The sequence below is a fragment of the Thunnus maccoyii genome, chromosome 9 (assembly GCF_910596095.1).
Source record: "Thunnus maccoyii chromosome 9, fThuMac1.1, whole genome shotgun sequence".
Lineage (NCBI taxonomy): Eukaryota > Metazoa > Chordata > Actinopteri > Scombriformes > Scombridae > Thunnus > Thunnus maccoyii.
Genome location: NC_056541.1, coordinates 7,189,879 through 7,208,811, shown reverse-complemented (window position 1 = coordinate 7,208,811; position 18,933 = coordinate 7,189,879). Strand labels below are relative to the sequence as shown.

At 38.1% G+C, this 18,933-nt stretch overlaps 2 protein-coding genes across 2 annotated transcripts in view; both read right to left on the bottom strand.

Moving 5' to 3' along the window:
• Positions 1 to 496: 496 nt before the first annotated feature.
• LOC121904080 (interleukin-1 beta-like) lies at positions 497 to 2,944 on the bottom strand. Its single transcript, XM_042421602.1, has 5 exons — positions 2,862 to 2,944; positions 2,077 to 2,318; positions 1,687 to 1,851; positions 1,396 to 1,529; positions 497 to 1,171 (listed from the first exon to the last, which is right to left on the bottom strand). Exons 2-5 carry the CDS (start codon positions 2,294 to 2,296, stop codon positions 950 to 952), a joined length of 741 nt encoding a protein of 246 aa, XP_042277536.1. The 5' UTR covers positions 2,297 to 2,318; positions 2,862 to 2,944; the 3' UTR covers positions 497 to 949.
• Positions 2,945 to 16,054: 13,110 nt separating this feature from the next.
• The window catches only part of LOC121904684 (metal transporter CNNM4), a 49,257-nt gene continuing 46,378 nt past the window's right edge, over positions 16,055 to 18,933 (bottom strand). The window contains exons 6-7 of the mRNA XM_042422540.1: positions 16,754 to 16,932; positions 16,055 to 16,329 (exon numbers count right to left, since the gene is read on the bottom strand). Coding sequence (XP_042278474.1) covers positions 16,072 to 16,329; positions 16,754 to 16,932 — 437 coding nt within the window. The 3' untranslated portion in view covers positions 16,055 to 16,071. The remainder of the gene's footprint in view (positions 16,330 to 16,753; positions 16,933 to 18,933) is intronic.

Sequence of the window (18,933 nt, the reverse complement as noted above, 5' to 3'; positions counted from 1 at the left end):
GCTGGAGAGACCAGCACCACTTTCTTATTTTTAGTGTGATAGTCCTGGGGTGGGCCATGGCGTGCCCGGGTGCATCATTGAAGATAATTAGATAAAGTAAGGTAGTAGTCCTGCAGATAGATAGGAACTGGGTTAGTTCTAGAGTAGAGGTTAGACATTCCAAAATCTTGTCTTAAAAGCAGCATGTGGCTGTGTAGTTAAGATATTTTGGGTTTAGTGTTGAACATTCAAAGTAAATCTGTTTCACTTGTTCAATGCTTTTGTAAAATTTAGGAATACTGTTCGGACCATAACTAAGCCGCCATTGGTAATCTTCTGTGTGCACTGGAAATAATAAGAGTTGGAGGAGATTACTACAGACTCAAAAATCATCTTAAGAATGCTGTCTTAAGAACAGCTAATGTCTGTTGTGATACGTCTGTGGTCATATATCCCTGTTTGAGTTGTGACCAAATCCTGAGAGAGCATATTAAACACCTGGATACACAAATTTGATTAAATTAATAGAATTTATTGAAGAGTCTCTGCACATCATTTGAATAATTATTTATAACATGTTAAATAGTTTTGTAAATAGATAAATAAATATTATAAAAATATATAAATAAATAAATGCATTAACAGTATGATGGCATTCAGCATATTAAATACACACCCACACAGCGTAAGGATGTCACCTTGTGGTGAAACTTGACAATGTCAATACACTTAGTATTTCACTTTCTGTACTTAGTACATACAGTGAATGGACAGTCTGTAAAACCTACAGGAGTCTTTTTAGCAAACAGTGGCAATACTTTTTAAAATCACGACTTTGTTGATGATTGTTTGAATTAAAATAGCTGAATCATAGTATATCTGTTCAATACAAAAATGTTATGTTAAAAAGGGACCAGATTTGCCCCCCAGATGCAGATCCACTCTCCACTTTGTGTATAGTTGGCAGCTTTTAATTCTGACGTTGGATGTTGAAGGTTCGGTAGCGGTTGGCGGTCGCCTGGCACATTTCCAATGGCTTGTTGTCTTGCCCTGCAGTGCTGATGTACCAGTCAGGAAAACGGGCAGACATGAGGGTGCTAATATTCTTCCCAGTGTCCTGTTTGTAGAAGAGAAACCGTACCGTGTCGCTCTCCGAGCTGATACTCGTCAGGCTGTTTTTGTCGTCCACTCGCTGAGGTGAGAAAAGATAAATGTCAGAAAGTTTGACCATCATACTGGAAAAAATTAGTGGCTCAAATCACATGTAAATTTATTTATAAATGTGCAGTGTCCCTTTCAGATGATGATCATTCGGTCACTGTTACAGCTTTGAGAAATGTGGTGCATGCGATAGAGACTACTGTACAGTACTTCAAAGTGTGTAGTCTTTTTTGTGAGATTTATTAAGAGTTTTACCTCCAGATGCAGGGTTGGCTGATCACCATCCTTGTGACACGACAGGTAGAAATCTGTGTCCTTGATGCCTAGAGCCACAGGTCTGGCCACAGTGATAGGTGCAGGGTGCACATACGTCGACATGTTCAAGTGAACTGAGGATTGAACAGAGGATACAGGTTCATTAAAAGCAATATCAGATATCATCCAATCAGGAATGACAGTCTGTTACAGTTGTGATGAAGTCTGCTTGGAGAGGCTGCAGGCACAGTCAGATCCTAACCATCAGATCTAACTGTCACACGCAATTACCTTTGCGGTTTTCACTGCCTCCCTGCAGCATCACAGCTTGGAGCTCCATGGTGTCCTGAAAGAAAACCAAGCTCCTCTTCTGGCTGTCAGTCACAGTGCACGGGTGCACGCCCGTACTGCAGAACTCAACTGGTGGAGCTGACTCACTCTCGAACACAATTTGCTCTGAGGGGAAAAGAGGCCAACAACAAACTTTAAACTCAGCACTCATTTTTGTTTTTAAATTTTCAGTTTCAATCAGCTTTTTTGGAAATTATAAGCAGGTTCATGCAATGACCACTGCAAATAATTTTATAACTCAATTCAGGTATGTTATGTTAACCGCCTAAACAGTTCAGTAAGTCTTTTTCATGCAATAGTGTTCAAATAAGTTGTAATTTGTGCAATTACCCTCTACAATGCTGTCCAGCAAGATGTTGAGCAGGTTTTCATCTCTGAACTCAGTGCTCAGCACTGACTCTGACGTGCTGGTCTTTATCTTCTCTACAGCGATGATGAGGTTGGCTACGCGTTTCATTGTCAGTGGATGATGGGAAATCTCCAAGTCCAGTCCCTTGGTTATCTTGTGGCTCCACATCTCGCTCACGTTGCATCTCATTTCAGATTCCATCTTTTTGTGAATTTAGGAAGATCTGCAGGAAGACAAAGAAATTTCCAGTGTCCATGAATCATTTAACATTTAGGAAAATATAGCAGAAGTTTTATTTCTGCCTTTTTACTAGCATGCCACTATATTTTTATGTAAATAATAATTGTTTCCTCTCTGGTGTAAAGGTTACAGTACATCAATGTCTGTTGTTGCAGTGATTTATCACTACTGCATCAACACTTGACTACAAGAAGCTTATACAGTAATACTGTGATGCATTTATCACTTGGAAATTAATTTTATGTCATTTGATATAATTTAAAAAATCAGTTTTAAAAAATCATTTGTAAGCTGTAGAAAGATCTACAGCTTACAAATGTTGGACGACTTTGGAAACGCAGCATGGTGTAGAATAACTGACATTTTTAGATATAATACAAAGATTTTCATATGACAGCAACAGAATGAATCCTCTATCAGCGTATAATGCCACAACGGGCATCTGAGTGTGTTAAAGAAACTGTAATTTCCTCCATATTAAGACTGTCAAAATCAAAAACAACAATGACAAGAAAAGTCAATTTACCTGTTCAAGTCAGTAGAAAAGAAGTTCTGTTAGTTTGGTTGGTTATCCCAGCAGTTGATCTGTCACTATTGTACTGTCTGCTTGTTCTGACTTGTAGAGCTTTTATACACACTTGCCATTCGTCAAAGGAATTTTCCTTCCAAAAAAAGGAAGTGGGACGGCCTTCATTGTTACGCTCACAACACGTTGTGATGAAATCCTGTACTTACACAATGCCACCATGCACAGGCTCAGGTACAGTGAAATTCAAGTTAATATCAGTGTTAAATATACTGTTTAGGAACGAGATTTGATATATACTATGCAAATCATTTCATGCATTGGTTATACATGTATTGTCTTCTAAAGAATATTTTTATTTTGGAATCATGAAAAACACAATTACACAACATTACATAAGAAACATAACATTTAAGATACATTTCATAAAGGACAATATTATCAGTAGTGTTTCTATCCACTACCCTAAAAAATACATTTTCTTGCTGACATTGTGCACAACAGCAACAACAACAATAATAATAGCCTTCCTAAGGACACACGTGTTAAAATGTCAAAGAGCTTGACCTCACTTACTCCAATAATTTTACTTGACTAAACAGGCAGAAGTTTCCATTCCACACCATAATGCAAACAGATTCAATAAAAAAGCAGTTATCAGTCATCATGGAGCGACAAATATTAAAAGAAAATAAAGTTGTTGTTTGCTTTCCTATAAGCAAATTGAAATCACACAAGTAGGCAATTTCAAATATCTCAAAACAGTTATAGACAGAAAACTGTGTTTGGAATCTAATGTTTAGAGGCTTGTACTTTATGACAGTTGAACAAAGTTCACGAAGACAGTTCCTGCTCCTGTTTGAGGCTGAAAACCATTGCAAATTTCACAGTGTGCTGATTTTCATGCACACTCTGGCCATCGATCAATGTTTTGGGAGACAGGCTTATTCGCTTTGTGGTGGAGAGCTGAGATCACTTTAATGTGTTTTTTGTGAATATGAAGCTACAGCCAGCAGCTGATTAGTTTAGCTTAGCACTAAACTAAGACTGGAAACAAAGGCAACAAAATCCAGCTCAAACTCCAATGAGTTAAAAAGTCTGCTATCCAGCTAATCAGATTTCAGTCAAAGATTATAAAAAGAAGAATGTAATGTAGCAAAAAGATGTGGCTGGGTAGTTTTAAGCTGTATGGGAAAAGTTTGGCATTTGCCACAGTCTAAGATGTTTAAACAGTGTACAGGAAGCATCCTTCCAACTCCACCAACTCTGTATTTTAACTGCAAAAGGTCTAATAATAATAATAATAATAATAATAATAATAATAATAATAATAATAATAATAATAATAATAATAATAATAATATCTTGAAGGACCATTGAGTTTCAGAGAAATACACACAAATGGGTGAATGCTCATTAAATGAAATCATATGAAAGTGTGATTTCATAAGCTTCTCACGTCTTTAGCAAAGCACTTCTGGGCTTTGCCGCTCTTTTGAAGTGAAAAGAAATTCCATCCACTATAGTAGACTTGCTTGTTGTTTAGAGTTACACAACAAGGGCAATCTGGTATTTCACCACTTCCCTATATAGTGCAATGGAGGGGTAAGTCATCTGTACTTTCAGGTTGTATCGCTATGACTGGGAGATCAGGCAGATCATTCACATCATAAGGAGGGAGACAATGTGCAATAATACATACTGTTGATGCTATTTACAGTATATTATAAACATAGTGGACTTTATGTAAAAAGCAAAAACAAAAAACAACAACAAAAAAAACCCACTATTGCCATAACAAAAAAAGAATGTATTTGCAACTTATACAATCATTAGAGAAATCAAAGAGCAATACCAAAACATTTTCCTTTGAAATTGTGAAATTAGGAATTAATTTCAGTCTGCAATCAATAACAGAGAAACGTGTGAATTATTTATTTATTTTTTTTAAAAGGCAATTACTCAATTATCAAATCTGAAAACATAAATATTTCTTCTGTCTGAAAAAGTATTGTTTTTGACATCAAGCAACAATTTTACAATATTCAGTATCAATATCCATCTATTATTTCCAATATCGTACTAATGCAAATGTGCCGTTCAGATCATACATTTTTATATTTTTTCAGTAAATTCTTCACTAGCTGTTCCATAAATTCACCCCTTTACAATAATTTCTTACATTAGTCCTTACAATATGTTTATAAACCTGCAAATTCCTCTCAAATCAAATCGACTTTGTCTCACTTTAAACTACTTTTGGACGCTTTCAGGTAATAATTTCTTTTTAACTCTTTACATGATTTTGAACCACGAAATTTTATAGAGTCTTTAATTTAATTTAGTTTAATTTAATTTAATTTAATTTGTTGATATAGTTTTGTTAACAATTCTATTGGCTCTCTTTTGAAGTATTAACTTCAAAAGAGTTGAAGTATTAACTTCAAAAGAGAGTAATTTGTATTTGTTTTATATGTATATCCTGACACTTTCACACAATAAGTTATTTATAGAACTCCATGGAGGTGGTATAAGGTATATTATGAAACTTGATTTAGAAAATCCTTTGTTTTGCAATTGACTTGAAATGTTTGCTTTGATGTCATTTATATGTGCTTTCATGCGTAATTTACTATCTATTATCACACCCAGAAATTTAACTTTAGACATACTTTCAATTTCAACATCATTGATCATGAGTTTGCTTTGTGAATTTGCTACCAAAGATTATAAATTCCATCTAGCTAAATGCTTTAGAAATTTCAATTCCTTTTCCATTCTAACCACAAGTCATTTCATGTCCTTACCCCAACAAAATAAATTACTGTCAAATGGTAAATGGACTGCATTTATATGGTGCTTTTCTTGTCTTACCGACCACTCAAAGCACTTTACACTACATGCCAACATTCACCCATTCACACACTGGAAGAGGCTGCCATGCAGAGTGCCAACCTGCTCATCAGGAGCGATACAAAACTTCCTAAAGCGCCCCACAATGTTTCTATACTCAACCATTCACACACACGTTCACATACTGATGGCACAGCCATTGGGAACAATTGTGGGTTCAGTATCTTGCCCAAGGACACTGCAACATGCGGACTAGAGGAGCCAGGGATCGAACCACCAACCTTCTGCTTGGTGGACGACCTGCTCTACCTTCTGAGCCACAGCCACCCAAAAATAAACAATAATTGGCCTAACACTGAATCTTGGGGAACCCCACAAGTAACCTTCAATAATTGTGAATTAAAATGATTGATTTGAACACTTTAATAGGTGAACAGATAGGTGATCCAGAGTTGATTTTATTTAGATGTTTGATTGTAGATTAGTTGTTGGAAAATACACAGACACTTCAACTCTCAGACTGTAGAGCAATTCATAAACTTTGTGAATAGTATTAGCTAGAATAGACATTTTGTTAGACATTGTTTGGGAATAAATAATGAAAAATAACGTTCAACTTGTAACTATGATGATGAACTTCACACCTCTAAGTCTCCCATGAGCCATAATATAACTATTTACATGATATAACTATTATTTTCAAGAAGTATTCAGACCTGGTATAATTAGATGTCCTCACGTAACATAGAGTAAATTAAAGGGAGTAAACATGAGCAGAGAACCAAATGCTTTAATGGTTTGGTACAAATTAGAGCTCCATAATTCAACCCAAAATGCAAAAACATTTACATTTGAAGAAGGTTAAAGAAAGAGAAAAATCACAAAAAATATATATCCATTACCCAAATGGCAGATGACCCCCAAAACCTACATGCTGGCCTTGGTCATTTCTATCACTTACCAAAACACTACAAATAGATTGTATGACACATTACTACAAAATCCAAATATTCTTAGATATGTTCATTCTCAAAAGATGTCTTCACAGTGTTGAGGGTGTAAAACAGGAAACAAAAGACAATATTAACAAGTTCACAACAACCTCAATTAATTCAAAATTGAAATTGGTGAAACATAAACAAACAATGAATTAAACAAGGCTGCTTGTTTGAAAATCTGTTTAATCTTCTATTTTATTATAACCTATATATTTGTATTTTTATTAGTCCTTGTGTTTCTTTTATAACTTGTCTTAATGGGGTTTTTTTTTATGTCCAAACAGCGCTTGCCTTACAATTAGAGATTAGATTAGAGATCAGACACACATCAAAGCAATAATTCTCAATTTTATATTTTAAAAATATTCATTTTCACTATCAAACTAATCTGGGACGTCGGGGCAAAAGCTTGAAAATCAGCACAGTCTTGTTTTGATCAACACATCTGATCATCCAGTGCAGACTGATCAGCCAACAGAACATCAGTGGAAAGATTTGAATTGTCTGGACGTGAAGTGCGTGCCCTTAGTAATTATAATTCAAGGGTGTGCTTTTTCAACACTGACACATTGTTGAACTTCCCGAATGTGAATCACTTTACACATTACTGCTGACGAAAATTTTCTCTCCTGTTAGCAGTCGGAGCACCGAGCTTCTAGCAGTGTTGGAGCAGCACTTTCGCATCCTGTTTGACTCTATTTTCATTTAAATGGCGGAAGTTCAATTCACTTTGCCCTGTTTTATTTTAAAGTTGGTTTGTGATCGTGCAACAACCAGATGACCAGTGCTTTGTATTTTCCACATAAATAGAACAGATGCCAAGAAATGACCCTGAACAGATGATCTAAATCAGGTTTTTAAAGAAACATGATTAGCATATTTGCAGACTTCCGAGGATGCATTGTCTGAGAGTTAAAACTCTCCAGAGATGCTTCTTTTTTGTAGTTTGAAGAAAACATACATGACGGAAACTTGTTGTGTGTCATTAATACATGTTAAGAGAAGTCATGGTTGTTTATTTTAATAATAATGAAAACAATGTTAACCATGATGGAGGTACTGAATTTAGTCCCAGCACACTTACAATGTATTAGAGTCATAGACAACAGCCTGATATGTTGTCTTTGTACTGACTCTCACAACAAGAGCAGAGGCTGAAGCTTTAAGTTCTTTGTGTCAAATGAAAAACCAGCTCTGAGAAAATGTTAGTGTGTGACAAATCTGACTGTGACGCTTGTCAACATGACAACATGTGTGAGCTGTGACCATATGAAGTATTCACAGTAAAACTTTTGGGATCCTCTGGCCAGATGTTGCCTCAGTGTAGGTGAGCTGAGCAGTGGCTCTCTGTCACTCGAAAATCTCTGTTGAGCTCTCTGGAGGAGTTGTGGTGGATGTGATTTAATACAATGAGAACAATGTGATGGGAGATGCCCTCTTCCAAAAAAACCCTTATTTCTGTCTTCTAAAAGCAGGTTTCTGTGTACTTTCCCTAGATCAACAGACAAAAGGTAGTTTCATTAGATCATGTGTAATCTGATGCTGTATTGAAGTATAAACTGTAACTCCTCAGCCATTATTTTTCCTCTGTGGGTGGCTCGGTCTATCCTGCAGAGCCGGTTTGACAAACAAAATTCCCAGTGATGTAAAAATCCAGGGTTTGCACCCAGGACATAATTGTTGTGAGGCAACAGCGCTAACTTCCGAGCCACCAATGACGGATGTGGGACAGACTGCAACATTGTCTAGAACAAACAATAAGTGGATGTTTTGTCATCATGTGTCATTCATGGGACTTCATACGTGACTGAAAAACAGTTAACATTATCTGCTCTTACCGACACTGAATACTGCTTCAAAGAATACTTACATCAAGAAGGAAAAAGGAAGGAAAATGAATTCCTTACCGTATTTAGCACGGAAAGTTTTTAGAAATGGTTATATCAAAGTCAAGTGTTTAAATATTACAGATACATTACGATAATTAATAACAACACCAAGTCTTATGGAAGCCCAAAACTGACCAAATAAGAACACAAACCAAACACCAAGGGCATACACTCACTGGCCACTTTATTAGGTACACCTGCAAAAACTCTGCCACAAATTCTACTTTTATGAAGCTTATTGATGATCAGTTTTTGTTGACATTATCAGAAATGTGATAATTCTATTTTATGTTTATTATTGAGGTCATAGCTGGTGGTTGTGTTGTACTGGACTGCATTATATTGGAAGTATATATATATATATATATATATATATAACATACATGAGGGGGGCAAAATATTAGAAACATTGCATTAGATTGTCCAGGTGTACCCAATAAAGTGGCCAGTGAGTGTTTATACGAATTTTCTTAGGAAAAATACATTTTAATTTCAGTTTGACTTTTATTTTTCAGCTCCTCAGTTTTCCCATCTTTCGTGTCTTGGCACATGTTTAATCCAGAGCTGCAACAAAATTATTTTGAGAATCGATTAATTGTTTTGAGGCATTTCTTAAGAAAAAATACTATTTTTCTTCAATGTGACTATCCTTTGGTTTCTTTAGTCTTCTATGATAAAATGAATATATTTGATTTATGGACTGTTGGTTGGGTCAAAACATTTGAGGCTGCACCTTTGGTTTTAGGAAACAGTGACCATTTTATAGATCAAACGACTAATTGTTTAATTGAGAAAATAACGGACAGATTCATCGATAATGAAAACAATTGTAATAATACATAAATAAAATGTAATCATTTATTAATTCCCAGTTATCCTCATGCTTCTTCAGGAAAAATGAGACCATCACAAATATCCATAGAGAAATATATCTCAGGTTTATTAATAACTTTCTTCATCTTCAAAACTCATTAAGACAGAAATTATAAAACAGTATTTACACCTTGTTTCTTTGTTTTGTTATTTTTTTTTTTTTAAGTTAAAGCATGCCGGAGAGAATGAAGGACAATCAGTTTACCCCCCCCCCCCCACTCCCTCCCCCCAACGCCAGTCGCTCCATTCACTCTGTTCCCAAATTAAATTCCATGACAATAAAAAAAAAGATTATTGTTTACCACGATTATTGACAGTGTTTTGAGGTACAAAAACATAACCAGACTTGATTCACACACACAAACACGCACGCACGCACACTGAACCCAAACCCAGTACAATTTAAAGCAGGGGGGGGGGGGGGGGGGGTACTCTAACTCAACACATACACAGGCGCACACACACATGAACAAAAACACCAACAAAAAACATTTGAACAATTTCAGCCTCATCTGGTAAAAATCTACAAAAATTAACAAAAAACAGGCTGTTGAAATGGGAGTGTGTGTCAGGAATGAACACAAAAACTAAATCCAGTACAGTCACTGAAAGAGAGAGAAGGCAACAGTCAATGAGTCCATTAAGCTTTTCGTGTCTGTACAGACAAGACACATGACAGCAAAAAAAAATGCAGTCATGTTAAGGAGTCTGTGAAGCGAGGATTATGAAAACTTGGTCAGTAACAGTATTTTGAAAGAGCTACGGAGCTGGCAACTTTGGCAAATTTTGTGGCTTTTGGGAAAATACTGCTTCCTTGCTAAAGTGCTTCCAGTTTCAAGTCTGGGCTGTTTGAATTTTCTTAACCCCCCAAAATGAAGAACAATGGGAAGTTCTTGTTACGTAGTCATTAACAGAAGCATTTCTCAGAACTACATTAACCGCATTAGTTGAATTTTACATCATTGAGGTGGCGATAACTCATGTTCCTCTAGCATTTAGTCACTGAGATTTTCTTTCATATGTTGTTCCTCAAAAGCTCACACCACATTGCCTCCACATTTACCACGTATCTACTATTGTAGGCCTACTAGTTCATAAAAATTGAATAGTCATTTCAACAAAGATCAAAAATATTTTGCTTGGATTCAACAATATATCATGATTGTTAGCCTTAGTGGAAAAGTCAAAACTTTTTTTTCAACCTGTTGTCCAGCAGCAGGTTGTATTTTCAGAGGGTATTGTAATCCCAAAGATGTATACTATCTGCCCACAATGATGCATATCCTAAGAAACCAACCCTTAAATCCAATATTTCCACAGACTGTGCGCCTGCCTTCTGTAAGCTGGCACAGCAGACTTATGTTCAGCAAACTAGAAGAGAGGAGTCTATGGAAAATATTGGATTTAAACGTTGCTTTTACCCCAAGAAAACATTTTGTTAGGTTACAAAAATACAACCTGCTGCTGGATGTAACCAAATCACAGAGTAAATAAGTCATTGGCATGTTGTCAAAGCTTTATAGATGCTGTAGTGTTTAAATGCTAACAACAAAGTCATGTTTTATTCTAAAATGACATGGTTTTACTACCCACTGCAGTGGATACCATGTATTTTAAGCCTCTATAGGGAACTTCCTGAGTTTTGGGGACTTCAGCTTTCAGTTCAACCTTTACTTTTGAAGACAAGTTTTCCTCCCCAACCTTCAAATATCAGTGACTAGTCTTAAAACAAGAAGTAATCAGCTGCTAAAATCAACACATCCTCATAAAAAAAAGACAGTATAGTTACATTTAGTTACTATAGTTACATTTATGCCATCTAGCAGCCATAGAAATGCACTCTGCCTTTCCAAAACTGTTACAAATCACCGTTAATGGATTTGTGGTGTGACTACTCTGTGGTTAAAGATATACTATGCAGGATTTGTCGTTTGTGTTGGTGTTTGCATTCAGATAAATAAAACTTTATTTTCTGATTGTTTCACAGCGGTTACGTTGTAAAGCACAAATAAACACACCCACACCTCAGCACAACCCTGTGGGAAGGAGCCACATTGCCGGATTTTGTGTGAATGCAGAGCTTCATCCTGTCCACTGTGGCAGAGAGACGGAGACAGTGATGTAACCTGGTTGCTATGCTACGAGTCCCGACCTCACACTTGCACTGGGGGCTACACACCCGCTGCCCAAAGGTTGGCGCCCAGAAGCATCCCGAACACAGCAACAATAATAAGAAAACAAGGCAAAATACAGGCAGAGGGCTGAGTTTCCGTAGATAAATACAACGCCACACACTTGAATGGGTCATAAGTGATGATTGAGAAGGATTACTTTTGTATGAGTCTATACACTGGTTTGTTGTTGTTGTTGTTGTTGTTGTTGTTTTGGGGAAAATCCTGCATGGTATACCTTTAAGGTCTGGTGTGGTTTAGGCATAAAAACCACTTGGGTAGAGTGAGGGAAAGATCATGGTTTGGGTCAAAAGGGTCACTTGAAATGTGGTTTATACTTCCTTAAAGTTATGCAACCTCATCATCATGGCAAAAAATTTTTTTTTTTTAAAAATGTCCCGACTTGCAGTCGAAAACATGACGCTCACAGTTGAAAATGGGAAGCAAACACTGGTCTCCTTCAGAGGTCCACTATCCATCTGGCAGTGACCCAACCTGCCCCCTCCTAACGAGGCAAACTCAACTTATCAAGCCACCTTACATTATATACATACGTCATCTGAAATGTGTCACTTCTCTGGGTCATAATTACTACGGCTGCTAGATGGCATAAACGTAACTATAGGTTGTTTTTGCCGGCTGAATTTTATAGGCCTACCTACACTGTCGTCGTTCTTGTGAGGACCGGCTGGTTATAAACCACTTGTCAATAATGTGAGCAGTAGCTGGCCAATTGTGAAGAATTCCACTTTTTTTTACATTAGTTTTGGTTTGGATCCATCATAAAACAACCTATACATAACAGTTCAAATATTGACACCCCCCCCCCAATCATTATTATGTCACAACATCCTGAACTATCATGAAAACCACAATCAGCAGTGCATAAAATACGCATTTTAGATTTTAATAATATTTATATTTAGATCATATTTCCCCCTCTTTGCTAATAAGGTAATTTTTGCCTTTCACCCACTGAGGTTCAACTCAACCAGTGAGATTACTAAAATTCCAGTCTTTTGTGATTTTAGTGTCGTGAAACACATTGAAATAAGATTAGTGTAACTGTGAACATTTTCCAGTTTAAAAAGAAAAGACAGTACCAATGTGTAAGAAAGGACAAGTGTTTTTAAGGCAGTGTGAGGCAACACTGTGTTACACCATGAAACAAGCTCAGCAGCTCCCGTACGCTCCATCATAACGACCTCCGAGGTTCTGATCGAATAAACTGACCGTGACTGGTGTTCAATATTCAAATCCTTATGTTAACTGACAAAACATCAAGATCAATTCAAATTATTTTCAACTTGTAGATAAAATTATTGGTATACTGTTGAAAAAGACAAAACACCAGGACAGCTCAGACCCACGATGCATCAGCCCCATAAACCGAAACACAGAATTATTATTTTGATTATCACAACTCGTGTCTTTGGCAAAAATGTCGAACGCATGACATAATAAAAGATTTCTACTTGTTTCTGCAAAAATAAGTCAACTATCCATGACTACTTCAGGTCACTTGCTGCCTGCGTCAGAGGTTATTTATGTGTTAATTTGACTGGCTCAAATGTATGAAAATAGATACTAAGAACAAAACATTTTTAATGCACGTCAAGTTAATTTTCTTGGGTCTTTTCTAAAACACTTATAAAATTTAGGCTTCCCCAAATGTGAAACCACAAGACTGTCAAAATATCAAGTCATTCCAATTCATTAGAAACAAGAAATGACGTTTTCAATCTGCACTGAAAAGCAGAAATAAGTGATTCATAATTCCTTACAGGAAGAGAGTTTATTTCAGTTGAATTATTATTTACTACAGAAGAGAATAGAGGCCTAATGACCAGTTGACCAAATAGTTAACCAAAACACTTCCTCACCTTTGAGTGACTATAACTTAGTGATATGAATACTCAGAAAAATGTCAGATTGTGTGTTGTGACTTTGAGATTAAGTGTTCAAATTAAATTGTTTTGGTGTGTACCCACTTCCCCGTCACCCTGTGTTGTCTACCATGTCCTAACCTGTTGGATTCACCTGTGAGTTATACTGTATGTGTTGAGTGAAAGTTTAAAAAATATTGCGATACTGAATGCAGAGCAAAAGGCAAAGAAATCTCAACTTTTCGTATGGTTGCAATGCATTCTGGTATACTGAGGCTGCTGTTAAGTGTAGAAATCAATCTCTGCTTCGTCCGCCGTGGATGTCCCGTCAATACTAAACATTTGCGCCTAAATAACAAAACTGAAAAGCTTTGATTTTAAACACAAAAACAAACCCCTTGTGCGTTTTACTGTTCATGTTTTATATTAATAAAAACACCTATGAAACACCGCTGTAGTTCTGCTAGAAATCAGACTTAAAAAAACAAAAAAACAACCGTCATAAGACACAAAATTTGGCCCAGAACAAAAACAAAGCACCTCTGACGGTAGCTGTGTTTATATCTGAGGTTTTAAGGTAAAATTTTCTGTTAAAATCTCATCGGAAGGTACAGTAAAAATATAGCTGGAGTGTGTGTATGAGTGTGTGAAGATCTGTGAAAAACATGCATTGTGATAATCATAAAATATACAACATTGTTTCCCTCCCCCCCCCCAAAAAAAAACGGTGAATATTTGGCTGATGTCAGGGCTGAGCGGCGTGTTTGGCTAAAGAAGAAATGCAAACGACAGCGACAAAAAAAAAATAAGTTTGCCGTTCAGTAAGCTAGAGTTACCCTCATCCCCCAGATCTGATTAAAAACAGGAAACCCAAAACATAACCATTGAATGCAAAGGAACATTTAACATGTAAAAAAAAATCTCACAATGAGGCAAAAATTAAAAAAATCACATTTCTCACCCTCCTCCCATCGACAAAAATGTACACACACACACACACACACACAGAACAAAACTGTAAGCAAAATAAATAAAGTTTCAGATTTCTTAAAGTATTTTCTACTCAGGAGGTCATTAAGTTTCCCTCTTTGTTTGGTTTCTGTTCCCACCAACTCAGGTGATGGCCATTTTTGGTCACATACACACTCAACACACACACACACACACAGACACAAACAGACACAATCAGACTACACACCCTCTCTTTACAAAGTAGGAAAGGACTCGCAAAGTTTCTACGAGGATCCGTCTCATCGCTCTCAAACACCTTCACCTCTGTGGCTTTTTTTTTGAAAACGGATTTCTTTCTTCACGACTTGATAAAATCGAGGCGGGAAGAAAAGAAAAACAAAAAGGTTTCTCAGAGAAGAGGAGCTGTTTGAGAGCGGGATGGCCACGGTTAACGTACCCTACACATTTAACTGAACACATTCATAATCATATTGATTGTCTTAATCACGATACAGACTGACTGCCTATCGGTGCTGAATCTCTTTAACAACTCTGGGATATAAAGGCCCTGGGCTACTTTACTGCTTCTATCTAGGAAACAAGAAGGAAATATATATATATATATAGAAATCCACCCCAAATCCCCCCCCCCCTCAAAAAAAAAAAAAAAAAAAAAAAAGAAAGAGTCTTGTGTGTCCGTCTCACACTCAGAATTCATCAATAAATATCTCTCTCTATAAATTTCTATGGAACATATATTACTTTGTTTGAACTCTGCTGACATGCTCTTTGTCTTCTAGCTGTATGGATGAGGCGGGTGGGGGTGGGGGTGGGGGTGGGGGGGGGGGGGTGAGGGGGGGAAGCAGGTTGCTACACATGCGGCGGCGGGTTGGTTTTGGTGAGCAAAGTGCGACTTTCAACCATGCTTAACGTGTATGTACGCCGAGAGAAAGAGAGAGAGAGAGAGAGAGATGGGGGGGGGGGGGGGAGGAGGGCGGATTCTCCCTGAGTCTCGTTGTTTAGGGACAGTGAATTGGAACCAACACACACACACACACACACATTTAAAAACACACACACACACACATACATAGAGAGAGGAAGGACGTTGCACATCGGCGAGGCCTCTGAACGATGATGACGTTGATAGGCGAGAAGGGGAGGAGTGTTCTGGTCCAGATGAGCAGGTCCTTCACATCTCTGCAGTCAGTTAATACATTAGGCAGCATGTATACACACACACACACACATACACACACACATACACAGGGACATACATACAGATACTCCTTGATGTGAATGAACTACCATAGATGAGTGTTGGGTTTGTTGTGAGTCTCTTTATGATGGTAAATGGATGACGCAAGTTCCCACAATACACTTTGGCATGTCTGTGTGTGTGTGTGTGTGTGTTCTGTTTAATCCTTGCATATGTACACAATATGCCTGCAAAGCCTGTCTCTCTCTGATACACACACACACACACAGACTCCTCCCGTCCTCAGCGTAGTAGTGCATGCGTGCAAACGTAGGAGGATGGGGGCGGTGTGGGGGGCGGGGGCGGGGGTGGGGTGGGGGTGGGGGTGGGGTCAAATGCTGTTTTCCAGTTGGCTGTGGTGGTTGGCCGTGTGCGGCGAGTTCTGCTCGTTGAGGAGGAGGAGCGTCGTCTCGTCGGGCCCGTTCTCCGTCGGGGTGGAGTCCGCGCCCAGGTCCGTGATGGTGGTGTTGGCGGTGGCGGGGGGCGTGTTCTGATCCACGCGAGCCGTGTTGTGGCCGCTCTCTGGGGACTGGGGTGTGCTGTCCAGACGGGATGCCATCAGGCCGTTCTGGTACTGGGACCGTGTGATCTGAAGGAGAGAGAAAGGGGGGGGGGGGGGGGGGGCGATAAAGCTGAGAATGTGCACCTTGCCTACAACTTTTAAAACAAAACTCGCAGGATACGGCTAGTAGGTATCCACAGCCTGATATAACTTATTCCTCTGTGCTGTAGACAAATGTTAGTAGAATACTAGTAGAAACACATCAATGAGTCACACCGTCTACATGACATGTTCCTTCATCCCTGAAGACAAATACGAATACCACACACTATGTCACTGCACAGTACACCAGTAGTCATTGATTCTGTGAACATTTAGATGTTTATGATTCATCTAACTGTGTGAGTCAGGTCCTATCTTCCAAATCACAGCTACTGTACATATTTGTAAGTGATTCTCCCCTGCTGTAGCTGCTTCAAACTCACAGATTCTAACAACACTGATGACTAACCTTGACGAACTGCAGGTCGGTGAGGGCTCGGACGTAGAAGTCGGGTGTGTACTGCTGCGACGGGATGCTGTTGTTGAGCTGGCTGTTGCTGCCGCTGACAGACAGAGATTCAGTCCGGTCTGCTCCGCTCAGAGAGGCCGTGCGGTTCAACCCGCTGAGGTGCGACGGCGAACGAAACTCTGCGGACACATGTGCACACACACACACACACACACACATACAAGATAAAAAAAGATTATTAACATCTCCTCTCGGCGATCATACAGAACTGTGTGTTGAAGATCTAACAGGCCGTCCTGCGTACATAAATAAAACAGGAGACGATGTTTATCGGTACAGAAAGCTGCGGCGTTGCTTTTGATGTTCTGTTTCAAAGCCGTTCATGAATTTACGTCTTTATGATGCAAACACAGATCAATGGGAGACGCTGTGAGCACAAGATGCAGTGTAAGTTCAAATGCAGGTTAATAATAATGATATGAAGGGATATGACTAATTAGTGACACACAATACAATCTAAACAAATGTTGTATAAAATCTGTGAGAGCAGGGAGACACAGAGGGGGGCCAGAAAAAGGAGGTTAATTTATTTCATCCACTCAACACACAAAATCGTGACCAACTCTTTGTTTCACTATTTTAGCTGCGTGACCGGCAGTGACACACAAAAAATTTCCTAATAGCATGATAAACAGTGAGTCAGCTTGTGTTTACACGGATGCTTTACACGAACATGACTTGCAATTTACTCACAGATTTAAGATAACAGTGTTTTTTTTTACTGAAGGTTGTGAAGTGCAGGATGCAAGATAACACACGGCTCATTAACAGAGGTGGAAACAACTATAATAAAGGGGCGATATGGAAAAAAAATCAAATATCATTATACTTCTGACCAAATATCTTGATATCAATATTGCGACAATATTGTTGGCGCTTCCACAGAATATTTACGCAATGAGATTTTGATAAACACTCATCAGTAATGTGGAAATAATGACTAAGTGGGTAAGTTGCAGCCTTCAAAACAAGGAGACGCTAAGACGATATCTAGTCTCATATCACGATATCGATATAATATATCGATATACTGCCGAGCCCAGACGCCGTAATCCTTCAAAAGTACATTTGTTTTATTCAAGCTACATGAGGAGTTTATTTGGTACAAAGAGGAGCATAGACTGTCTAAAGCTTTAACCTTTTAACACCCGCTGCTCACAATCAGGACACTATGTGGCGCAAGGATTGCTAGTGCTATGAAAACTTTAATTAATATAAACATATAAAAAAGTGTATTTATAAATAACACTTATGTCACGGCAGAGTATATTAAGAATGTTCTTGATTTATCATTTTATCTATGAAATGTCATAAAAATAATCATCCCAATATCCCAGAGCTGAATTTACAATAATATAAAACAGAGAAAAGCAGAAAAAACTCACATTTAAGGAGCCTGCGAATGCAAATGTTTAGCATTTTTGTTTGAAAATTGTCTCAAATGATTAATCAGTAAATAGAATAGTTGCTTATTAATTTTCTGTTGACTGACTTGATGGATTACTGGACTAATCATTATAGCTCTAGAGTATACAGCGGACACTTTACAGATATGGTGTCCTAGGAGGTTGGGTGTTAAAGGGTTAAAAGTGCCTAATTTGAAAATAAATGCAACTTTTTTTAGTCCATTTACACTGAGCTTTTTTTTGAGGATTTTAAAGGAAGTCAATGGTTCACTTTTACATCAGAAGTTGGGACTGATTCCAGCAGGTTTGGTCTGGTACTCTGAGTCATAGTTGTGAATAGTTTCTTTTTTAGGATTTTCCTAAAAAACAATATGTATAGACTCATACAAAAATAATCCCTCTCAATCATCACCTACGACCCACTAGGAGCACATGACAGTGTATATATCTGCAGATACCCTGCCCTCTGCTGCCGTGTTTCAGGACGTTTCTGGGAGTCAGCTTTTGGGACGTGGGTGTGTAGCACCCAGATAATGACAGCATGCAGGGTGTGAGATTGGGACTCATAGGGTAGCAACGCTGCCTCCGTCTCTCTCTCCTGCTCTCTGTCTGTGTCATGGATGTGTAAAGAGAACCGGTCTGTTTCTGTTTGACTGAGGGACAGAGCAGAGAGGCCACAGCGGACAGGATGAAGTTCTGCATTCACACAAAATC